Below are 24,845 nucleotides of genomic sequence, written 5' to 3'. Positions count from 1 at the left end.
ATAATCCTGCTTAAAATATACCCACGTCCACAGCATAGTTGCAGGTCAAGGGAGACGGGCGCGACAAGTATTTATACGACAAAGAGATTCTAGTCTCGCAGTAATACAAGGTAATGCAGCAACACATATCCCGAACAACTGCGTGTTTTATGCTCAAACTTTAACGGGCTTTAATGCGGCGAATGCTGCTGGAGAAACTCTGCCGTAGGCAGGCTCAGGGTGTCCCGAAAAATCACGCACGCTACAACGAGGCGAGGGAAACAAAAAGTGCTCTCAGCAATAATTTCGTCCTTTGGAATGAGAAGTAATATTAATGTTGTCACGTATACGAACGGCATGTCTTACGTGATCGTAATTACGTGACTTCGTACGGCTCTGTAAAAGCCGATAAAACCCAGATTTATGCTCCTCGACGATAGAACCTCGAAGGAGCGCTCAGTGCGGGTAGCACCCCAGCTCTATAGTTGGAGGTGTATTACGCCACACCATTAAGGCAGAATCGATTGAAGGGCAAATAAACGAAAGCTGCGCATTCAATAAGCTCCCGTTAGACATGAGTCGGCACAGGATGCACCGTAACAAGACCGCCTTCGCTGTGAGCGGCACGTGCGTGAAGGGGACTACGCGTATCTCGGCGCTCCGATCGCCGCCTCGATGCAGGCGCGCGTGTTCTCGACGCGTGCGCCGCACTCCGCCGTTCGCGTTTCCGTCGTGCCCCGATCATGCGGAGGAAAGGGAAGCGCTTTACGCATTCAAAGAGGCTGCACGCACGCAAGCGAGCAGACAAGCGGACCGCTTGTCACAGCGGAGAATCACCCCGTGGCGATGCGTTTGCGCCATCCGAGGGGCGTTCGCTGCACGAAGCCGCGCGTGCAAGTCGGGAAGGATCCGTCACCGCTTGGTTCTTTGTAACCACGCAACCATTCAGATACCATTTCTGCGACGACGACGCGTCGTGCTCCGCTAACCACGTTGTATAACGCCCACGGACAGTGGTTGTAAATTGCCCTAAATGTACGAAACGCATTTCTTTTAAAGTGCCGTTTCACCGCGGAATGGGTCTGACAAGCGGATAAAACAATTGAGTACAACCGTTTCGGTTCCTGGAACAATAGCGCACCGTAGCGCGTATCGGAAGTGCAGAATGCAAACCCGTCCGTATAGGGCGTTATAGCGGCGCCCGAATAGCCTGAAATATTACTAAACTGGGGTAATTGTAAATCATTCGTACCTTCTAAACACAAGTATAGGCTTAAGCGTTTCCGGAATCAACCGCGAGAAAAAAGGGCTGAAGATCATCCGAATTTATTTTCCCGAATGCGCATAGAATAATGACTCTTTTGGCCGAAGGAGGCCCATGGCGCATTTCAAAACTTGTTCCACAGCGCCAGCTAGTGACCAGCATGCTTTGCGTGTGCAGCTGCATCGCTGCCGCTGATTAAATGTAAGCGAATCCGCAAACAATAAGCAGGAGTACACGGCGAACCCAAAAAGCGCCAGCCTCGCACCGAATACGGCCCTGATGGGAACAGGCCAGAACGCCCAGGCAAAACTTAAAAGACATTGTGGAGAGTACCGGCTCATTTGAGCGACGAAGTACAAGGCTGTGATGCCGCCTTTGCTCTTGCTTGACGTTATTTCAAACTGGCGGAGCCGGCACGCACAATGACTCCTGCCGTGGCCCATCCAAACAGATCGGCGGGCCCGCTGTCCTCGAATTGGCTTGGCCGGTGCCGTTTAGGCAACCAGCACGCACTATGTACTACGGCCTACAATTTTGCCTTCAAGACGCAACTAACCCTGATTAAAATTATGGAACCCATGCATTGAAGGAAATCACATGGTGCCGGAGTGTACGGCGATGAACCTATCTGCAGTTGCGGATCTGTGGTGAGAAACTGCAAATAGGTTCACCGCCCGCGAACCTATTTGCAAAGTTCACCCGTGAACTGCAAGGAATCCGTGAGGGCACTTCACGGGCTCTGCGAGGCCCTCCGCAAGCTTCCTGTTTTCTTGTTTCAGAAAGACATCGCCGCCAACAAACAGAAAGGTTGGCTTTGCCGCATGACCTCGCGCGCAGCGGGGTCTTAAAGTCAGCTTCTTGCGGGACACTGCACTCATGTGGAAAAGCCAGATACAGAAGACGGACATAAAAATAGGTGTGTGGTCGATCAGCTGCGATAGTAAGTTGTTTGACATTACGACACGCACCAACACACTTCCCCTCGAAGTCCCCCGTCACTTTTCAAAGCCCCTAATGGGTGCCCCGGCACGATCGTGGTTGAGAAACACTGCCCGAGAAGACGATCTCACAGCGCGCATACAAGATTGTATCCAGCCTACACTCGTATCCATCCAATTAAAATTTAAAAAAAACGAAAAAAAATCCCGATCGCACGCAGAGGTAGGAATGGATGTAACGTGAAGCTTTCATCCTGGCATAGCTAGGTTGGAATGAAAATTATTGAGTGTTATTGTCCTTGGCGTAGTTGGTGAGTCGTGACGAGTCCGTAGAGAAATGCCAGACGTAAGGGGAAACTTTCAAAGTTTCAATATCCCTGGCGAAGATGCCACCAGCTCCAAGAGCAAAGAACGTGACCCCCCCCCCCCCCTTCTGGTTACTCAACGGGCCCCGCGGGCGCGCTAAGCGGAGGCCAGCTAGCGTTGTCGGGTGTAAGATAGAATCCAGAAGCGCACGGGACCATGATGATGATGATGATGATGAAGAGGAAGAAGAAGAAAAAGAAGAAGAAAAAGAAGAAGAAGAAGAAGAAGAGGAAGAAGAAGAAAAAGAAGAAGAAGAAGAAGAAGAAGAAGAAGAAGAAGAAGAAGAAGAAGAAGAAGAAGAAGAAGAAGAAGAAGAAGAAGAAGGAGGAGGAGGAGGAGGAGGACGAGGCGCTTAAACAGAGCGTGATTTTTTTATATCTTTGTCGGATGAGTTGGAACAACTATACACCAGCAAACCGCCTGTGAAGGGTCCAAACGCGAAGTGGCGATTCAGCTCCGTTCAGCCGACGACAGTCGATGAAAAAAATAAGCGAAGAAAAAAAAAACACTCTCGTTTCCACGGTGTTAGCGGCATGAAAGACTATACGCAGCGGACGCTCCCCCGCGCGTTACGCCGTCACCCGCGACGGCTTCGGCGTGCCGGACGGAAAAGGCAACCCTTCACCACCCAGTTCACGCCCTCCACGACGAGGTCCCCGGGACGCACAGGTGGACGGCGGCCCCGGATTAAGGTCCTCGGGTCGTCGCCCTTTCCCACATGCAAGTTGGCGGCACGACAGAGGCGCCAACTCCGCACTGGGGCAGCCGCCGAAAACCGCGGGCTTCGACGGCCACCATATTTGCTCGGTGTTGAACGTGCACGCGGAGCATAACGAGGCCGCTCGGCCTCGACGTTAAGCTAATCGGTCACTCTGCGCAAAAAGAGCGACCTCCGCACCACTCGCTGCATGCACTGAGGGGATTCTCGTAGGCGCCAAGCTTTTGACGCGCTCTTGAACGATGCCACTGGTTCAAGGCAGCGGCTTTGTTCGGCGCTTGTTGCTGGACTAGCGAAAGCCTCAAAGTCGTTTTCCAAACGCGTAATTTTGCTCGGCATTTTTACGACGCTAACGTTCACAAAAGAACAAACGCTATGAGTAATCTTGCTTGGCATTTTTACGACGCTAACGTTCACAAAAGAACAAACGCTATAAGTACATCTGCAACCTTGATCCGCTTTTTGCAATACGGTGATGAAACAAGTGCAACGGACGGTGGCTGTTATCCAGTGAATTTAGAACACCCACCAAGAAAAATGAAATGTTTTGAGAATCTAGCTGTTCCCTTTCCAAGTATCAAATTAGTTATGCATGGCGATTCTATTTAACTCCTTCGGCGACTCCAGTGGACGCAACTTCTTTCATCGAAACGGCATTTCAGCCGTCAACGTTTGCAAGCAGTGCTTCATATAAAATGTGGCCAATTCGGTCTTATTGTCTTGGCTTCTGTTGTCATCATGTCTGATACACGCACACATATTCCAACAGTTTCCAGGCCCCACGAAGTGCATCGTTATCATTCAGCTGTCGCGACTCAGCGCTAAAAGCATCGGCGTGGTGGAATAACGCCGACATGTACCGATCGTCTGCCGACCATGGCTGCGAAACTGCGTTAGTGAACTGTGCTCCAAACGCCAGTGGCCAGCTCGCGTTCTCAGCGTTGGTCGACCACTATATCCGCGTTCAAACACTCCGTCCAACTGCGCCCCCCCCCCCCCCCCCCCTATTCGCCCCCTCTTCGCGTTAGCCTCTAATTGAGAGAGAGAGAGAGAGAGAGAGAGAGAGAGAGAGAGAGAGAGAGAGAGAGAGAGAGAGAGAGAGAGAGAGAGAGAGAGAGAGAGAGAGAGAGAGAGAGAGAGAGAGAAGGGGGGGGGGGGGAGCTTCTCGAACCACCCTCTGTCCAGTCACCAGTGTACAACAAATTCCACGATCAACTTCAGAGCCCACAAACGGTAGCGTGCACTTCTCTCCAAAGATCTCCCCGACTCCTCATTTGACGTACAGCAATGCTATGCACACAAACCGCTGTCCGGCTGCCAGTTTCGCCTACGTCGTTCTTCCGGAAAGTTGCGCAGCAGCGGCGACACTCGAGAAGGGAACGGGGGCCAGCGGAACGGGTCGTCGTGGCAGTACGCACCTGCGCCTGTCGGAGGTAGGCCTCGAGCTCCTGGTACGGGTCGTGCTTGCTGCTAGGCATCATGGCGCTCAGGAGAGGGCATCGGGACAGGGCGGCGCTGCTGCTGCTCCCTCAGCCGAGTCCCGCGTGCGCGCCTCCGCTGCCTGCGGGAGAACAAGGAGGCAGACACGTGTGAACACGGTGTAAAGTTCGCCACTCAATTGAGGTGACTAACCGTCCCTCCATTTCAACTGTCGCGTTTTATTCACTTAAAGGCTCTGGCGAAAGTTAAAAAAGCAGAAACGGAATCCAAGCGGAAAGCTTATGTAATTCCCCTGAAACATTCAAACCAGCTGTTGGACAATAATTCTTGGTTTCATCGTTAAAAAAAAAATACGCAGTGAGAAGTTATGCACTCTAAACTTGTCGAACAGAGATAAGTGCAGCTGAAAAAGAAAATCCACGGACACTGAAAGACTAGAGAGACGGAAGGCTAAGAACAGGCTCGCAACTATGCTTTTTTTACACCCATTGTAAAACGCTACAAAGCATACAAAGCGTAGATACAGTAACAGAAGAAGCATTGTACGGCATTCGGTACAGCCCCGCCGTACTTTATTTTCGTCTTTAGAAAGACAATGGTCTGTCTTCGGCTAGGCAAACGCTGAAATTTTTGGTCCGCCCGTCCACGGTATCAGCCTGAAAATATTTCTGCAGCCCCTGGCGGGTCGCTCGTAGTAATGACTGCTCGCTGGTGAGTTACTGACTCACTGGTGAGTAGTTTATGTACGACTCGGGCGACTGTAACCCAGGGTGGGTCACTGGTGGGTCGCGGCACTCAGTCTCTGGTGGACGCAGTGCAGAAGTCCAAGCACCGGCAGCTTGCCGATTTCAGCGCTCTGGTGCCGTTCTGATGTTGCACTGGTGTCCACTAGGGTCAACAGGCTGAAACTAAATCTGAATTATTGGATAGTGCGCGAGAAACCAGATTTACAAGCGAACTATGGAATAGGAACGTCATCTGGCAGTAGCGGAAACGCAACCGCCTTTCGGAGTCATTTTCAGCAAAGCAAACATATACGCGGACATTTATTTTAAAATCTGAGGTGAAGGCGCGCATACAAAGAAGAGTAGTTTTTATTACAGCCCTTCGACAACACCTAGTGACATGAGCAGAATGGTCTGAGAGATTTATCTGTCCGGCACTGCCTGCCCAAACAGCTAAATCGAAACTAAAAATCAAAGCAACGGTAAGATAACAGCTAAAATCCCAGTCAAGTTCTTTTATACTTGGGGATGAATTTGGAGACACAGAATGTTAATATTACAAATTAGGATAGCCTGACGTTGCGGGTTCCGTAAAGGTACCACAATACAGATACTCAATCTCAGTGCGGAATTCCGGCTGGTCTGCGGTCTGTTAAGCTACGAAGACGAAGACAGGGAAGCAAAGAAAGGTACGCAATACAAGCCTGCGCAATACGGAGCCATAAAGGCGCTCGGTCGCTTTGTGTCCCTGCCGCGCTTCTTTTTCGCTTAATACGACCAAATTTTCGCCGAAAGTTCGATTCATAGGGCATATAAGGCGTCCGCCTGAAAAGAGTCGGTGACAGCACGCAACGACCGCGATGCAGACGCAATGGCGCAAAGCGCAAGTCGCGCATAAACGCGCAATCAGGGGCGCTCCCAGGGGAACTTCATACACGGCACGGCGGCCGCCATCAGGCATCGTCGTTGTTCGCTTTCTGCTGCACACAGACGGTCGACCTTGACTCCACAGACGACGACGGCTGCGGAAAACCATTCCGTCAAACGGGGCGGACGACGCAATGAGGGCCGACGCGAGGTTTGGGCGCGGCGGTGACGCGCCTCCTCCCCCAATGCGGGCGGTGGCGCAGTCGACCCTACAGCGACACTCGTTCCTCCAAAGGGACGCGTCGCGTCGAGGGCCCCCACGGGGGAGTCGCTGCCAGCGCCACGTAGCTGCTGCTTGATGCGCGTGGTGTATGCTTCGATACGAGAGCCGAACGGCGGCGAAACCGAAGCGCCAAAAAGGTGGCCCCGCGAAAGCTGCTGCGAATAACGACCGACTGGTCCGCGGACCTGCTCGGAGTTACATAAAGTGGTCCGAAGTGTGTTGATTGATGGCCCGGCAACTGGAAGCCGAAGAGCGAGTGCTTGCGAAACGAGGTTTTTAATGGCGCCGCGGCAGCTGCGTCTTGCGCGCGGGAGTTCATTGTGGCCGCGCCGGGGTGCGAGGAGGGGAGCGTGTACGGCGTTTTAAAACACGCGCCTAATCTCCTCTCGCCATCAGCAGCAGCCTTGGCGGCGATATGTGAAGCGAGGACTGTTTTGCAACCCAACAAACTGCGAAGATAAGTCGCCGTAGTCTCTGATTCAAGTTGCCCGGATGGGGATACGCTATACACTCGATGCGTAACTGCGACGTACCGGGCGTCAAATGAGGTGTGTAAATCATTGTATTCCACCGAGTCGGCGCGCCGCCGAACCGCAATCATGCAACCGGAACAGGTGCTGACGCAATGGCGAAGGCGACAGCCTATTTCTGTTTGAAACATACGGCCAGCATGCGCAGAGCTTGTTCTTTCTTATGCTGGCGCCGGAGAACGATTCATATCAAGGTTTCGCGTTGAAGAAAACCACAGGGAGAAAAACAAATGCAATCGGGGCCGCAGGTTTATTAATTATCACTTAGGCCAACATTATTCTTGTGGAGCAGTTTACTGTAACTGTCAATAACTAACCATAACATGTCACACGTAACTAGATTACGCTCGAAATAACTAATCACAAAAAGCAGTTACGTGAGAATTAAATTTACTCTATAAAGTCTGAAAGCTGCGATAGATTAGTTTACTGCTATAAAGTTACGCTTAAGATCAAATAACAAAGGAACAAATACACATGAGCACCTGCATCTTTCGTGCAGTGATGTTTACTATTTTCTGTGTGTTCTCCCATTTATCTGCAGCGCTTACTTTGTATCAGAGCTTACTTTTACGATTTCCATTGCCAATTTCATTTCTGTACGAACTGCCTCCAGCTTTGCGGCAGGGCGGGCGGGGCAGCTGGCCGTGCTTCAAGGAGTGCGGCCACCTTGACGAACTGCTTTGGCTCCCGGGCAGTGCCGAGGAGCGGGACCAAGTTCTCGAGTCCCTGGGGGCATACCTGTGTGCCACGGGGTTGCACAGTGCACTCAGCTACAACGCCAGTTAACCACCCAGAATGCAGTGGAGTGCTGCTGCTGATGCGGCTTATATGTTTGTGTGCGTGCGTGCGTGCGTGCGTGCGCGCGTGCGCGTGTGTGTGTCACGTTTAGTGTGTAACCGTAGTGTTTATATGTATTCCTAATTTTTACGATTGTTTAAATCCCTTTTTCCCTGTGTGTTTGATATGTGTTCATTGCTAATCTTCCCTATGCGTTTATATATGTTCCATGTTCACCCTCTCCCCTGTCCCCCTATTCCTGTGTACTCTTTCTTCCACATCTCCCCTCCTCTACACCAGCAGGCGTTCCGGCGTCCGCCTCTAGGCGAGACAATTTACGCCTGCAAGTGGAGTTTCCTGTCTTCCTAATGAACAATAAATAGACACATGCACACTAACTTTGCAAGCAGCATCTCCTTGTATCTTGTTTTCAACGTTTCTTGGTTGCCCTCTTGCTGCTGTACCCGTAATGTCCAACATTCACCAGTCATCACTGTAGTCATCCCCCGTCTGACGTAGCCCTGTCACTGGCAGGGCTGACCTCACCAGTTCACGCTCAAGAGGCCTCTCTCTCTTTTTCTCTCTCTCCGCACGGCAGAGGGCAGGCGGGTGCTTTTTGCTAGTTAACCCTGCCAGCGAGTGATGCGCCATGTGGTCAGTTCTGAGTTACTTTCTGTCCAGTGAATGCTTAGGCGCTGCATGGGACATCACGGTGTCTCGCTGCCGATTACAACAGAGAAAATACTGTAAAGGTTTTCTTCTTCTCGCACAAGGCAGCGGGTCTCACACACCAGCGTGCCGGTGACCCCTACGAAGCTCGAAAAAGTGATGGGGGCCCTGCCATGAAGAGTGTTGACATTTTCAACATATTGTCCCATTGTCGACCCACTTACTCTCGCAGCTGAAGTCGCCCACGCCCCTATTCCTACGCCCGCCTTTTGTTTGTCTGGCTTTCTCGCACAACTGAAGTGTTGCGCACAAAGCCGACTTTCAGACACGTCATGCGGAGAAGCTAAACATATACGTGCCATGTGGCAAAGCCATTTTTTAATTTTTTTTTCCCGCGTTGGCAAAAAGAAGAGAAAGGGCAGCGTCGCAGAGGGACTGGCAGACCCCCACGAGGTGCCGTCACGTACTCCTTGACGTTCGCGGACCCCATCCGAGAACCACTGGCATAAGGTGTTAGGCGTTTATCGTCTTTACGTCAGCAATGCTGAAGGTGGCGCATTCCTTGAGCGACACAGGACAGGCTCAAAGGCTCCGAGGCCAAAGTAAGCTGTCTCTCGCCATCAGAGGTGGTGCACTAAGCATCCACCAAAGACGACGATGTAAACAGTGCACAAACACTGCACGAGCTCTCTCAAGTTTTTGGAACATACAAAGACGACGTTATAGTTATATAATGACAACCAGAGGCTGGCTCTTGCATTTGTGTTGTAGTTAGTATGTTGTAGTTAGTAACCATTAATGTTTTAGTGTGAAGTCGATTAGATAAAAATTGTACGGCATCTGCGGTTCATGGTATTCTGTAGGGCTGGTTTTCCATTGATTGATTGATTGTAGGGTTTTACCGCGCCGACGCAACGCAGGCGATGAGGCGCGCCGTAGTGGAGGGCTCCGGATTAATTTTGACCACCTGGGGATCTTTAACGTGCGCCGAAATCCCGTACAGACGGGCGCTTTTGCTTTTCGCCTCCATAAGAAAAGCGGCCGCCGCGGCCGGGCATCGAACCCGCGACCTCGTGCTCAGCAGCGCAGCACCTTAGCCACTGAGCCACCACGGCGGGTGATTTTCCATTGATGACCTTATCCTGATCGCTGTGCGTTTTTTTTTTTTTTCGCAATACACCTGCACTGCTCAGCATCAATTTTTCCTTGTTGCCCTGAGAAGATGGCCTACGGTTGTTCTTATTGGCACCGATTATGTAAATCCCCAATGCTAAATTTAATAGGAAGTGCGGGACGCGTTAAAAAAGTACACAAGAAAGGAGGGTGTTTTGGAGAGTTTTAGCGTACAGTACACGCGATAATTACAACCTTATTGATTCAGATGCAGTACTAGCACCACTGCCACGCTATCACCCATTCAATTACCTACCCCGGCGCGCGAAACTTGCGAACGCCAAAGGGAAGGTCTCTCGTATGAACTCACAGTCTATATAAGGCCCAGAAGGTAGAGGAAAGCACCTTCGCAGTAGCCGCAATAAACGATACATACTAACTCCTTGTGAGGCCGGCAAGGGCCTCGTTCCGCGGGCTACAGAGACCGCCGTACACGAACAACGAGAGAGGGAGCGCGCAGTCGACGAGCGGGCATCAGCTGTCGGCCTTGAAAACGACGTGCAGTGAAAGGCCAGACGAAAACAACAAGAAAAAAAGCGACAAGGTGCCGCGCTGGCTTTCCCCACTTAACAAGCCGCCTGCAGCAGTTGGCGCATTCCGCACACCCCTGACAAGCTGCTCCACACAGCGCGCTGGCGGCCGGCTGATCCGGTACCCGAGGGCGATAATCCTCACAACAGGATCTGAAGCGAGGATCAGCTGCCGCCGTGCACGCCGACCCAGAAGTTCTGATGAGGCGATTTGACCGTCGCGACAAGGGCGCGAAACTTTCTCAGAACCACGCTGTGCGGGAAACGCCATCGCTGGCACATACAGCGTGCCAATAAGGGAGACGAATCATTACTATTCCCCCGCTGACACCCCGGTTCTGTTAAATGAAGGGCTCGCTAGTTAAGATGAATGGCAAAGCTACAGCAATATGAAACTTTAAAAAGTAATGTGGAAGGGAGTACCTGCAAATTTTCAGGGCTGACAACTTGACATTTGCAGGTTTTGAACGAGCAAACGGAGAGCTAGGTCCTGGATGATGTGCATCACGGCGGAGGCCAAATGCAAAACGCCGTTTGTACAAGATTCGGGCGCGCGAAGTTCAGGCCTTGTTGGTCTTGTTGGTCGAAATTATTTCCTGCGACTTTGACTTTGGCGCGTAACGGTGAAAACCCGATTTGAATGTGAGAAATAAACGCAAGGATACGGCCAGCATGTATGATTCTGGGCTCTTGAGCTCCTTAGAATGTTAACAACTCTACGTCGTGACGTTTGTTTTTTAGGGTTATTTGGGGCGAAATATGTCTGCCCCGAACATCGTCGCATCAAAATAAACAAAAGATACTTCCTCACAACTGCTTATAACTCGTCGCAATCGTCCGCGCATTTTAACAGCAAACATATTTCAAACAAATAAGAAACCTTGTCGTGCCATAACCAAATGTACGCTAGTAGTTTAATACTATGTGACGTAAGGCACGGGCACCACGAATACCATCCCAAAGTGGAATTCCAATATGCTCCCCCGTAGGACAAGTATATATCGCGCGAAAACAATAGAACACCCTGCTATTTCCGGTTACGCTTTCTCTATAGTTACTTCCGGCCTCAGAAGGAAACTGGCCGTCTCAAACGGCAGCCGCTCGCCAAACAGCGGCGTGGAATTCCAAACATCGCAGACCCGACGAGGAACCGCACACAGGCCCCGCAACGCGCGCAAATGCATTCCCAGCGCGCGGCCGCGCGCCGGGCGAATAGAAGAAGCTCGCTCATTCACCTCGGCATCCAAATATCGCTCAAGGCGGTGGTCGCGCAGCCCAGGCCTTCTCCCAAGTGCGGCGGAGGGGCAATAAGGAAGCTCAAGGCGCTAAAATTAGATCGAGCCTTTATTTTCTTTTTCCGCTTCGGTCGGGAGGCCGCCCCCTCAGGCCTAAAGAGCGAGCCATACACTCCGCTCCAGTGCGGATCTAGCGTGAAAAGGGCACTTTCTTGTTGCTCCGAGTATCACCTCCCATATTCTCCAGAGATACACGCCGCAGGACCGCCACAAGAAAACTGGCAGCGTCAAAACTAAAAAGAACAATTACCACAATAGTCTTCTGATGATGTTGCGATACCGTGAACGAGTATTGAGTCGTACTGCACGAAAATTTTCTCGACTAATGAGTATGCGTGCATTTGGGCATTGTTTCTTTTTTTTTTTAACACGGGTAGTTTGTATTATATTTCGTATAGTACAGCTTCCTTCCTAAATTGTATTTTGTCCCTTAGTACAAACGCCACACTCATCGTGCGACACGGTGAGCTTAAACGTAACCTGGTGCGCAATACGTCTATAGGTAGTACGTACCAACATCAGAGACATCAGGTCATTAGAGAGCTCGGTGTCGAGTAGTTTTCTATAAATGCGCATATCTTAGCGACAGAGTCCCGCTGATGCTTCTTCTGACACACCCTTCGCCCCCCCCCCCCCCCCCCCTACCACCTGTCGACCCCACTACACAGGCGTCCAAATAAAAAAAAATGTACGGAAATTCTGATTACTGTCTACTAATGACTCCGCATCCTTTTCAGCCACTATTCTATTATACAAAGCCCATTCAAAGACGGCTTCAATACTCTGCAGGAACGCACTGCTGGAAAGACATTTTACAGGCGGCAGCGCAAGCAGACTGCATACCCAATGAGAGCAACATATATACACCGAGGTTTTTGAAAGTCGACTTCACTAAAAACGCCCTGCTAGCGCATGACGTCACGCCTTTTTATACTTGTTTCAGTTCACTCTTATAGAGTCTGAAGCTATCGACCATCTTCATTTACACTACTGGAACGATTAAACGTGTTTCATGCACTTATTTCGCAGATTAACGTGTCGCGCTCATTCGCGTTAAAGACAGATTTTTCCGGGGTACTCGCCGAAGAATGCTGACGCACTACAACCAGCTCTCGGCACATTCGCCGGTTCCATCGAACTGCGCAGCTTCGTTTGGTGCTGTGGTTGCGCACAAGTAGTAACAGCCCCAGTGGAGAGTCCCAGCACCTTCCACTCTCCCCTCGTCCTGATCCCCATACGCGCCTCGATACGCATAGCGCGCGGCAGAAAACACTCAGGCGAAACGACGCATCCTCTATTTCTGGCCCGCACCGAAAACAGCTACAAATATGTCTATCACGCCAGAAAATAGAAACGTTTAGGTAAAACATAGGACACCATACTAGCATGTTATGAACGCAGTAGTGCCAAGCGATGATTACCCGGAATCGCCAACCGAGTCTCGATACTCCGGCTTAGCGTCCAAACCGACGCCGAACGCGCCCCACATTTCATGGTATTAAAAGATTCCGTTGCCGGCGAGCGACGAGTATTAGCCGTGTACATGAAAGATCACGACCTCTCCTCATCCATTTAAAATCGTCCACGATCCCGCGCGCATTTCCCTTCAACATTGTTTCTTAAGGCCTTGATCCCCAGCGTGACTGCAGCCACCAGATTCCGCCCTCAATCGACGTCTTCACACCGGCGCGCCCCGACTTGCTCATGTTTCGTTTCCTTTTTTTATTATTATTACTTTGATCGGCGTTTTTACTTTTGTTAAGCGACGCCTAGGTGCATCTGCGCTTCCATTATATATACACCACTTACATCATGATTAGCCCGAATACTACCCCTAATCTCCTCCCAGCCTGCCCTAAGAAGATTAGCAGCTTACGGCGGCTGTGCACGCGACATACTCGAAAAGAGAGCACGTCATTCCGATGTGGAAGAAAACTTCCCCGTCAAAGCGGTCCCGACCTTCCGCTCTGGGCGAATTCCACTGTGGTTCACTGGTTATTCGGCGCAGGCTCACTAAGGCGGATGGAATGCTGACGTGAGTTGGCGTCAAGTTATACTTCAGAAATTAATCCACGGAGAGCGCGGATGCAGGCCCATTTATAACGCGCCAAAAAGCACAAAAAATAATAAATCGCAACGAACGGTTTTCGAGCTGAGTGCGAGAATCACAGGTTAGCGTGCATTCGTACATCGTTCAAAAAGGCGTAAAGAAATTTAAAAAAAAAAACGACTCAACTCTGCAAGTTTAAATTTGCTGCTTGAGCGGCGAGAGAGAACACCGCAAGCCTAATAGGAGGTCAGTGCTGCCTAATGGAAAACACTAAAACGCATCTCTGGGCGTTTGCAAATTTGCTGAAACAGCGATAACCTTAAGTATGACCCGATTAATGCATTATTTGTCATAGCGCTGCAGACGTCTCCAGATAGGTACTGTATTCAACCGGAATACATTGCCTTTTTGCGCAATCATTTACGTTCCCGTTGAAATACTTAAGGAGCACAGACCGAGAAACCTGAAGTGCGAGCCTTCTCGTGTTCGAGCTAGGACACCAGGACGTGAAAATTAAAAAAGTACTCATTACCTCCTTCTCAATTTGTTTCCAGGTAGGGGTAAAATGGCCCTAAACACCGGATCAGACCATTTATGACATTCACAAATATTGCGTTACTCGCATAACTTTGGTTCCAGCTTTCTTCTTTCGTCACTTTTCTTCGCTTTGTTGTGCAATTTCTCGACTCTACTTGCACGACCGCTTCGCACAGACGTTCTGCGGCTGCGTTTAGCAATGTCACTCGTCGACGAAACTACTATCGCTGAACATTTCAGCTCAGCTGCTGCTACTCTCCCCATTCAGTAGGTACTCATTAAAACAAAATTGCTTTATTTGAACTCTCCCTATAAACGAATTTTTTTCGTGCCGACCTGACGTGGACAGTCTCACAGCAAGCTTGAAAAAAAAACATGCTTTTGTTGTTGTAGCAGGGTCTTTAAATCCTGCTGCCTAACTGTGACAATGATGTTCCCGTGGAACTCTCAGTAAAATCATCCAAACGGCGCTTACCCAAGCCGCTGGAGAAGAAGTGAAAAAAAGTCCTTTACAACAGCAAGTTATGCTTCACGCTTGACTATATCTCAAAAGTGCCGACCCAAACACATCAATAAATCATGTGGACTGAAGTGGCTGAAACTGCGAAAACCTGCGTTATAAACAACTTTGCTGACCATTGTGCGTTGGAATTTTATAAAAGAAACTGAAATGACCTCGACGAGACCACTGTTTTTGAACGATTTTCCGCAAGGCGTCATTAACATCGTCTTAATGCCATATTTTGCGCGACTGTGTCCATCAGTACAGAACGACGATGACTAATGCTTTTAAGAACGTTTCTTTACAGACAAAAACAAACGCAAGGCGAATACCTTCCGAAAACAAAAAAAAAATCAACAGAATATTTTTGTGTGTGTAAGCTGAAAAGCAAGCAGCACTACGTCAACATTCCGCCATTGCAGCTTATGTGTTTAAAAATCTCTGAACGTTGCAGCTTTCGAGAATGTATTCAAAATGTCATTACTACAACGCTATTACAAAAACCGAATACCTATAGCTAAACGACGTCTACATAAAAATGTCATGAAAGCAAGGCAGATGTTCCATTGAAGTTTCAATTATTTCTTTTTTTATCTGCACCATTTCGATGTGCAGATGTCGGCGAAACGCAGTGATAACATCTCCCGATCTCTCTCTCTCTCTCTTTTTTTTTTTTTTAATTGGCGCAGCTTGCGCTAGAGGTGCAAGGCTGGAGAAAGAGCGGAGCTGGGGCTCGACCTGGCTTCTCCCGGCTTTGCTAGGTTTTTCGATGTTCTTGCGAGGCTAGGCTACGTGTTGAGAGGTGAGGCCAAGTCTTGCCAGATTTGACGAGGCCGTTCCGGTCAGTCCCCCACACTCGCAGCGAATAACAGGGGGAAACAAGCTAGGTCGACCCCCAGCTCCGCTGTTTTTCGAGCTTTGCATCACTAACGCGATCTGCGCCATTTTACTGCATTTCAGTACCCGAAGAAAGACTGTCACCTTCAAAAGCGTACAGTAACGGGTGCGCATACGCATATGCCGCTTGTGCACACACTCGAGCAGGCGCGAAAGCCGGCTTCACTGCTATAGTACGCTATCTGCAGTGGCGCACCCTTTACAGGCGGCGCAGTTTTTTTTTCTTTGTATTTTTTTGCCAACGCCACCGGACCAAGCTCAAGCTTACTCCGCTGTTACAATATCTCACTTTTTCGCAAACATCGCACACTCACGTCGCCTTGCAATCGTTCTGCGCACGCCGAGCAACTTAACAAGCGGAGACGCCCACGAATATTCATGGGATTGTGCGGCAGCAGCAGAGTCGGCGTTCGTGCACTCTGCGTGCACAGCAGGGCCGCCAGCGGCGCGCATCTCCCGCGTTTGAAACGCAGCTGCTGCCGACGACGACTCTGCGTGCGAAGCGACCCTGGCCGACATTTCCACGCAGCTGCAAGCCACACTCGGCACAGCACAAGAAACGTGCAATACAGTTCTAGCGCGACAGCACCGTTAGAGGGAAGATGGCTGAACTATTATTCAACTTTCACGCGTGGTCAATCCGAACAAGCGCTTTTTTTGTTTTTCGCACGCACAACAACATGTGCAAAGCACGCAAAAAAGAAAACCGCTCAGGCAAAACAGGCTCGGCAAATTAGCGGATTTAGCACCAAAAACAAGAACACGCGGATTTTCCGGGGTGCAAGTGCATGGTGCAAGTGCATGGTGCAAATGCAGGACGGACATGCAGGGTGCAAGTGCAGGGTGCAAATGCAGGATGCAGCGAAAAGCACTCTGAAGGCGGACAAGATTTCCACTTTACAATAAACTATATAAAAATCAGACCCATATTCTAAATGCTAAACTAGCTTTCTGGATATAGCTCGGAATCGCTTCTTATCCACTACGCCTGAAGCTATGGAATAAACTGAAAACACAACAACAAAATTAAATAAAGCTTCTTGTAAAAGTATAGATAACTATAAGCACGGCTGAACGAAAACTTAAGCGTGAACAGCAAGTTGTAGACGTTACAAGAACGACTTCAAGCACGCGCGAATAAACTAAACCCGCAATCAGTGACTCCGCGACCACAGGAAAAATGCGCTGCAAATGTTCCGAGAAGCATCGAACGCGAGGATTTTTCGTCCCGTTTCCGCTTTCATGCGGGCGCTGTCAGGAATAACACGGTCAGCTTTGGCGTGTGACGAGTATTTCACCTGAAGGAATTTGATCGTGGAAACCCGGTTTCCGGGACTGTTCCGCAATTTTTCGACGTAGCGGCAGCTGCGATTAGCCGGCGGTGACTCAAACAGAAGGCATTTCGAAGGCGTACGGCAAGAAACGGCTGGAAGCTGCAACTGCGGCGTAAACATACCGAGTTGTAAACAAGTGCCAATCGATATACTTCGCCCTGCAAATATTTAGAAAATAGAGCGCACATGAGCGCAAAATAAGAACAAAAAAAGAAAAGAGAACGTAACTACGCTGGTGACAATGGCTGTGGTTATGCGGCGGATGGGAACAGCATGATAACAGGTCCTTGATAACAAAGATTTGCGGTAAACACACGCGCCAAAATGAAAAAAAGAAGCAAAACGAAACAGACATCTCCTAATTCGATATGTTGGTGTATCAATACTGTCATCATACGCGATCACTGCTGAATTAAGCTGGCGTCGTTATCAGTATACGCGATCCCTGATGAATGTCGTTCAAAAGAGGTGAAAAAAGCCGATGAAGCGGAGTTGGCCATTAACACACCTAAAAAGCCATGTGCACCACCAAGCAGCAGCGTCACGATAACGAGTCACGGAGAGTATTAAACCTCGGTATAAGTGCAAGGAATCCAGAAAACCGGAGCAATAAGGCGCGCTGCAGAAGGTCCCTGGACAACAATGTAAGCTGAAGGCATATAATGGTTGAGAGGCGACTTGCAAGGGGAAAAATGCCGCAGAAAAAAAGTTCCGAGTACACGCTAAATGCAACGCAAACTCCGAGGTGAACCGCACCTGTGCACACGCAATGACAATCGAATCGGCGTCAACAAAAATGCCTCTACTCACTCGAATACCGGGCGCCTTATGTCGCCGCAGGTGCCTCGGACGGACGCGGCGGGTGCGCCTGAGCGCAGAGAGAGGTCGCTCTTGCACGACGCGCCGGGGTTCGTAGAAGCGCCGACTGGAGCGGACGCACCGCCAAAGTCACGGTCAGGTTGTTCCCTACCGTTGGCAAAGCTTCCGACTTGTTACGAGCAACGCTGCAGCGTACCAACCCGCGCACACAGTCTTGCAAGAGCCGAAAAAAAAAAAAGAAGAAAGAACTACGGAAGAACTTTCCGATCGATGTGGTCGAGTCTGCGCTAGCAATGCGATTCGGGTTGTGTGACAGACTTGCGTGACGACCTGCCTCCTCCCGCACCATTCGTTCACCTCCCTCCCCAGTTAGTCCACTTGCCCAGGTTCACGGGGGCTTCAAGAACGTACAAAAACGGCGGTAATTGCAAAATGACACTGGCAATGGTAGCACAGTAAGATCTGCGTTTCAGCTCTCGTTTGCATAACCTCAAGTTGCGGGAAGCAGCGCGGTACGCTCGAAGGTCACCTGAAGTCTCGCTTCCACCCCTTTTTCCGTTCGCTCCATCCGTGGCGCAATAGAGGGGAGGCTACGAGACCGCGCTACAGACCCGTGTTGTCCGTAGGGAAGCAGCCAACGATGCCCGGATTAATTTTTGCCTGCTTCCCATACCCACACAGCACCCCGCCATTTTCAGTCAGTCCGGGGCTGTGAGTCTGTTCCCCACACGAACCCAGACCACCCATCCGTCCTCCTGTTCCGCCTCAAGGGCCTATATCCAAGTGTTTTGCCTTCAAGCTGCCATAAAACTGCACTCCCAATTCATCCACCCATTTCCAGAAACTGGCATAGAGAGCCTTCTGTCCCAACAAAAGTGTTACTACTATTCCTCTAATGGCGTAGTGTAAACATTACTGCGGCACCTGCCAACAAACTTGAGTCCACGCGTGCCTCTTCGTTCGCGTGCGTGTAATCATTGCCACCGAGCGTTGCGTAGCTTTGTTACTCGGGATGCAACGAAACGTTCTTACGCGACCTAACCGCCGCTTTAGTGTCGAAACGTACGTGCGTAGGTAGTTCTCGCAGGTGGTTGACTAATCTTCGCTTCCGCCCCCCCCCCCCCCCCCTTTCAAAACCTCATCGCATCGCATCGCTTCCACTGGCTGAATGGAAACATGATCCTCCAGAGATTACGCTGTCAGTAGTGCCACAAAAGAGGGATGTTTGCTGTATGCAAAAAGAAGGAGGTAACGGCTGCGCGTTGCAGTAGAGCGCCGCTGTTACTTGGGTACACTACGCGCATGGTCCGAACAGTTCATTAGTAAGTGCTTTACCACTAATAGAGGTACGCCTGAGGACAATCCAACTCCTCTGAAGAACGCACCTACGCGGCGTGACGCTTCCTAACTGGGGTTCGAGCCACGCGATACAGGCGCGAATGTCAGAGCTTTGCGTTGTCGCACCATGGTGGCCAGAATCAGCGCGCTCTAAACACGCGGGGGGAAGAAACTCGAGAAGGATCGACTCGAAGCCGGCCTGAACGCGCCACGCCGCCCACTGACTCATCTCGCCGAAAGGATGCGACACAGAGAGAGAGAGAGACCGCGGACATCATTTCGGCTCGCCTCTAGCGAGCAATGACACCGAACCCTGCGGATCGCTGCGCAATCTGGAATGCGTCTCGGCGCTTGACGGAGCTCTTCGCACACCGAGGACGTCAAATCCGACCCGACTGCACAAAGACACCAGACGCCGTAAAGAAACAATGCGATGACGGAAGAAAGCGCTGCAGGAATGGGCGACATAAATCTTGGCGGAAGAAGAAGACAAAAAAAAAAAAAAAAAAACGGCGCGGAAAAAAAAAATGGCGCGCGTGCGTGAAGCTTGACAGATAAAGACGCTCCACGGGAGGCGAGGCGAGGAATGAAGCGGCGATCGGGTGTGTGGCGCAATGAAGTCGTCCGCAGGGTGGTACACGGTCTCGTGAGGCCGCAACAACGAACAACACGGACGGGAGCCGAGAGAAAGAGGGGCCGGGAGCGTTGCTCCCGCGACACTTTCGAATTGCGAGGGGAGCGACCGACCTGACGTCACCTCGGCCGTAAAGTTCGCCCGCGCTGGCCACATTTTGAAGTGCAGCGCCGACACGAGTCCCCTGATCGGGCCGAAGCCGGTGGCCCCCCGAACAAGGCGATGGATGAGCCAACGCAAGGAAGCAACGAGCGGTAGCTGCGCAGGCGCTCGTGACGATCAGATCTGCCACCCCGAGCCCCAAGGTGTGTTCCGACGCGAGGGCGAAAAAAAAAAAAAAATCAGAAAAATTAGCAGCGGCTTAGCTCGGCTATGCCAGGATATACGTAGCGTGAGCTAAGGTTCAGCTGGTTATTTTTAGCTTTCCTAGTCGTCTGGGATTACATGCTTACTGCTGCTTCAATGACACACACACGGTATACGCATTATGTAACACATGTATATTTATCAAGCGGCTCCGGCGCAGCGTCACCAATCGCCCCAGAGCTAAGCTGGTTCCACAGGTGCACGCCGGTGCTGCTGCGAAGCATGAGCAATCGGTTGAACACCCGATCACCCCTCGCGCATGATCATCAAGTGGACCGGGCCGCCACATGCGGAACGGAGGTCGGCGAAGACGCTGGGCGCGTGGGCCGACACCGGGCAGTGAGCAACGTTCTGTACGCCGTGTGACGTCACTGCTCCTCCCGCACGCGCAGCACGGCTCTCCAGGAGCCACGCGAAACCGCTCAACCTCGGCCAGTGTAGCTCACAATACAGAGAGAGAAAAAATACCGGGTTATCTCCACTAACGTGAAACCTAGGGAGGGGCGAAGCATGCATTGTTTAAGTGTGTTGTTGGCGCCTTTGCGATTTTTCCCAAGGGAGATGAAACCGTTGGGGGGTAGAGGTATACAGCTTTGCTTACTGTAAAAGTATCGTGTCTTTGAAGTACGAGGCTCCCCAGCGCGAGGCGTAAACGAGTGTCCCGGTGATCTTTTAGTACGCGTTACGAAGCGCTCCAGCGCGATGCGTTTAGTGTCCCGGTGTTTTTTTTTTTAGCATACGTGTTACGTTCTAGCGCGAGGCGTAAACGAGTTTCCCACACCGCACTCTCATTCCGCACACTAACCCACACCAATTCACCTCCACTCGCTGCCCCTCATGTGGCACGCTGGACACTCTCTTCCACTCGCTCTGTGAGTGTCCGCGCGACCCCTTCCCCCCTTTCCCCTCTCTTTCTCACTGGGAGCAGGCTCTGGGGAGCTCTGACCTCGCAACGCAAGAAACCGTCACGGACAGAGCCCTGGACGTCGCGGGGGTCCTTCGGGCCTCCGCCACCCCCGCACCCTGAACCCAATGTAAAATAAAGTGGCACTACTACTACTATTTCCCGGTGTTTACTACTATTCACCGTGAATACATGAGACGACGATTACAACGACGATTACGACGGCGATTAATACGACAAGAGACGCCAACAGCCCCAGCCTCTAAGAGGCTTCGCCCCTAAAAAGCGAGTATGAAAAAGTTGGACGACATGAGGAAAACACGTGAAGATCGAAGGCATTTTGCACAATAAATGTTATCGATAGATTGCCCCCTTAATAAAGCGAGGCTGTCAAGAGTTGCCTCGGCCAGAATTTTCAATGGCGGTCGTTGACGTACAGGGGAGGGAGGGAATGAATTTTTTGTAGACGAGCTTTTAGGCGCTGATGGTTGGGCGCCCGCCCGGTGGGGGCCTCCTGTAGTCCGTGAAGCCCTGGTCCGCGCTGGCTGCCCTAGCAGCGAAAGTGCGAGACGTCAAGCGTTACAGACAGGTTCTGGTGTTGAGTCCACATAGGAATGCGCATGCATTTACAAATTACCATAAATCCACCTGCGATGGTGGTTCATAAATTGAAAGAACTGATTGACCTCGTAGAATGAATCGCTATCGTCGCACAGATATCCGCAAGTCAGAGCAATCTTTAGATGACAAAGAGGAGGAACAGCGTCATTATGGCGCCTTCTCCTCGAAGAGGAGAGCAGCCCCTCGACCCGCACCCCTGGCTGGGTGTACCACATAACGACTGCTCCGCGCGCAAACGCCCCGCGAGCAGTAGCCCCGCGGCATAATCGCGTGACAAAAGCCCCGACGCCAGTTTCTCCGAACGACTTTCCCGCGGCGATTTTACGGCGCGTCATTTTCTTTTCAAAGTAGTTATTTTTTAAAATTAAAGTAAAGCAAGGTTTGACGGCATTCCTAAGAAAATGATTGCGTCTATTAATTAATTGATACTTAGGAAGCATGAACTAACAGAGGACAGAACATCCTCCACGGCCGGGCCACAGCAATCACGACATTCAGCACCAAATTAATTACGTTGTTACGTAGGTTATTTAGACCCGATAGGGCAGAATGCGTGATAACAATTAAAAACTGGCACCGACCAAGAATGTTTACAAAATTCAAAAAAGCCATTTCGGCTCCCGTACGGGTGCCTTGTTGACACACTTTTTTTGTAAACAAACGTCTTTTTTTTGCATTTTATAAACATTCTTGGGCGGTGCCAGTTTTTAATTCTTGCCATATGCCTGTTTCCGACCAGACGGATTGCCGTCCAACTCTTGATTTTAGGGCGGGATGCACTCATTACACATGACTAAAAGTATGTTATGTCAACATGTCATTATTAATAAAACCGACAATTGCAAGACAAGGAAGAAAACATTCACCGCTAGACGAGCCAGCTACTTCCGTAAAAGTTTTTGTTTCTTTAGTTTTATTATCCCTCTATACGTCTCCTTTCATTAGCCGCACAGAAAAATTACAAAGAAAAAAAAAGTAGAATAGCATCTCTCTCTCTCTCTCTCTCTCTCTCTCTCTCTCTCTCTCTCTCTCTCTCTCTCTCTCTCTCTCTCTCTCTCTCTCTCTCTCTCTCTCTCTCTCTCTCTCTCTCTCTCTCTCTCTCTCTCTCTCTCTCTCTCTCTCTCCTCCCCCCTGCACCCACGGCCCGTCCTACCAGCTGCCGTTGGGCTATGTATTGGGGGAGGATAAGATAATCGTCCATACGCCCATCCATCCATGAAGTTACTCCGCAGATTTTTATAGCTTGCTGCTGGGTTAGTTCGTTCAAATGATTCGCAATAAAAGATAGGGCAGATTCACAGACAAAAAAACAAAAGAGAGGCGTACGGGAGTGGCGTTCGTTCCGTCTGCATTTCTTGTGCTGCAACCGTTCTGCGTTAACTTTATTGCGAATTCCGCGCACGTTGACGTATCAAAAGCGGAGTGTCCTTCGCAGAATTCCGACGGTCGATAAAGACCACACACCGAAGCGGGAATAACAAGCTTGGCAGTACTTTGTCGCCTGATTACTTCAGAGCTGGCAAGGGTCAGCTATCAATGTAAACCAATGTAAACGAGGGAATAATGATATAGCAGCATCCAGGAGTATTCGTTAACGAAACAGGAGGAATAAAATAATACACTAGCGGATAACTTATTACCATATGACACAAACAAGCGTACACTGGGCTCGTCTCATTGGGCACTTCTGAGTTCCGATATTTTGGAACAGACCGATACCCTATGCGTCCGTTCTCATGTCACGATAAAACGAAGCTGCAAAGTTCCAAAGGAAGGAATTAACTCTTTAAAAAAGCGAATCGGGACGTCAGAGACGTCGCGATTCAGCGAGCTCACGGGGTGTAAAATAAGCATCAGCGCTTCACCGCACTCTCAGAACCGCGCGATCTGTACCATTTACGGAAGTGCGGAACGAAGGTGTCCGCTTCTGACAGCCATCTGTTCAACTGCTCCCTAGGGCTCGAGATCTCCGCTGTTAATTTTGACTCCAGCGGTTTACATTCGAACATCAAGAGGCAGGGCTAGAGGCGAAGAACTTCCGTGTTTACAGCCCGGGCAACACTTATCTGGCTCAAAAGCGCACCCCCACTCGATACCCAGCTGTCACTCGGCCCAAAAAAAGTCACGGTGTGAGATAAACATCAACAAACAACGCTCGCCTTCTTCCATCGAGCCAGCTGGGCCCACCAAGCAAGGTTTCACCAGCCAAAGAGCAAGCATTTAATGGACGTACGGGCAACCGCGAAGCCTGCAAAACGAACGGGCAGCGGGTCTCGGGATCGGGCCGTGGCCAGCCTTTGCTTTCCTTTCGCCTCCCGCTATTACTTCCGAAAGCCGCAAACACCGGCAGGCCCCGCGCGCCAGTCGGGCCTTTCGGCCCAAAAAGGGCGCCCGTTACCCGACTATACGATCCACGGCCAAAACTCTCCGTAAACATTGTTCCCTTCCCCCTCCCTTTCTCATTCGCCTCGCCCTTCATTTATATCGCGCAAGGAAGAAGCCCTAAACGGCCGCCATCTTATTTTTAGAAGACGTCCCGAGCGCGGTCTCCGCTCGGGGAACAACAAGGCAGCAGCTCGCCCTGGGCGCCTCGGCAACGCGGGGTGGATGAACCCCGACTAAACACAGGGGCCCCTTCCCGCCGCGGCCTGCTGCCGCCGCCTGCGCGTATCAAAACACGAGACGTCTGCGGCCCACAGCTCCACTGGCCGCGCGGCCTCCACAAACAGTCCTAACACGGGCACCGACTCCTCCATGTGCCTGCGCCGGCGTTCGCGCTCGGCGCTGACAGTCCTGTGCAGCGAGCGCCGTGCACGGTCACCGAATCGCTCCATATACGACACCTCCATCGCTCTACCTCCGGGAGAAACGAGACAAGCAGTGTGAACGTCTTCAAATACTACTTTTCTTAACAAAAACATCGTTACTCCTCACGTCCACGTCCGCGAATGATGCTGCGCCCCTCGCGGTGCAGCGGGGAGAGTGAAATCAGGCTTAAAGCGAGTTGTTCGCGACAGGCACGGAATCGTCGCAGCCGTTAAAGCTTCAACAAGAGGCATCAGTCGACACGCACAGAAGCATGGTTTTCCCCCCGATAATAAATAAAGCTCTACCGCCGCAGCCTGGTTCCAAATTATCGAACTCGTGCGCAGCAGTATAGTGCCCCTGTTTCACTGCGGCAGCGCCGTATGCCTAATGACTGCTAAATTTAGCACAGAAGTTAGCATACTATCAACTGCATGGCCGAGCGTGCCAGGTGCCACAGCAGCGTACAACGTCGGTGTCG

General features: G+C 50.8%; 1 protein-coding gene across 6 annotated transcripts in view; it reads right to left on the bottom strand.

The window, feature by feature from the left end:
* Positions 1–24,845, bottom strand: part of Cv-c (RhoGTPase activating protein) — a 405,466-nt gene that overhangs the window by 270,160 nt on the left and 110,461 nt on the right. For 4 of the 6 annotated variants that reach the window (XM_077702628.1, XM_077702633.1, XM_077702632.1 and 1 more), the window contains one exon: positions 4,684–4,826. In XM_077702628.1, the coding sequence (XP_077558754.1) occupies positions 4,684–4,746 (63 nt within the window). In that variant the 5' untranslated portion in view covers positions 4,747–4,826. Of the gene's footprint in view, positions 1–4,683; positions 4,827–7,678; positions 7,853–17,687; positions 17,839–24,845 lie in introns of those variants that run through there. The other 2 variants (XM_077702630.1, XM_077702631.1) reach the window with 2 other exon arrangements.

Source organism: Haemaphysalis longicornis, unplaced genomic scaffold (assembly GCF_048455015.1).
Source record: "Haemaphysalis longicornis isolate Haplotype H1 unplaced genomic scaffold, Haemaphysalis longicornis Haplotype H1 scaffold_3, whole genome shotgun sequence".
Taxonomy (NCBI): domain Eukaryota; kingdom Metazoa; phylum Arthropoda; class Arachnida; order Ixodida; family Ixodidae; genus Haemaphysalis; species Haemaphysalis longicornis.
The sequence above is the reverse complement of the archived record's forward strand: the minus strand, read 5'-3'. Positions and strand labels throughout refer to the sequence as shown.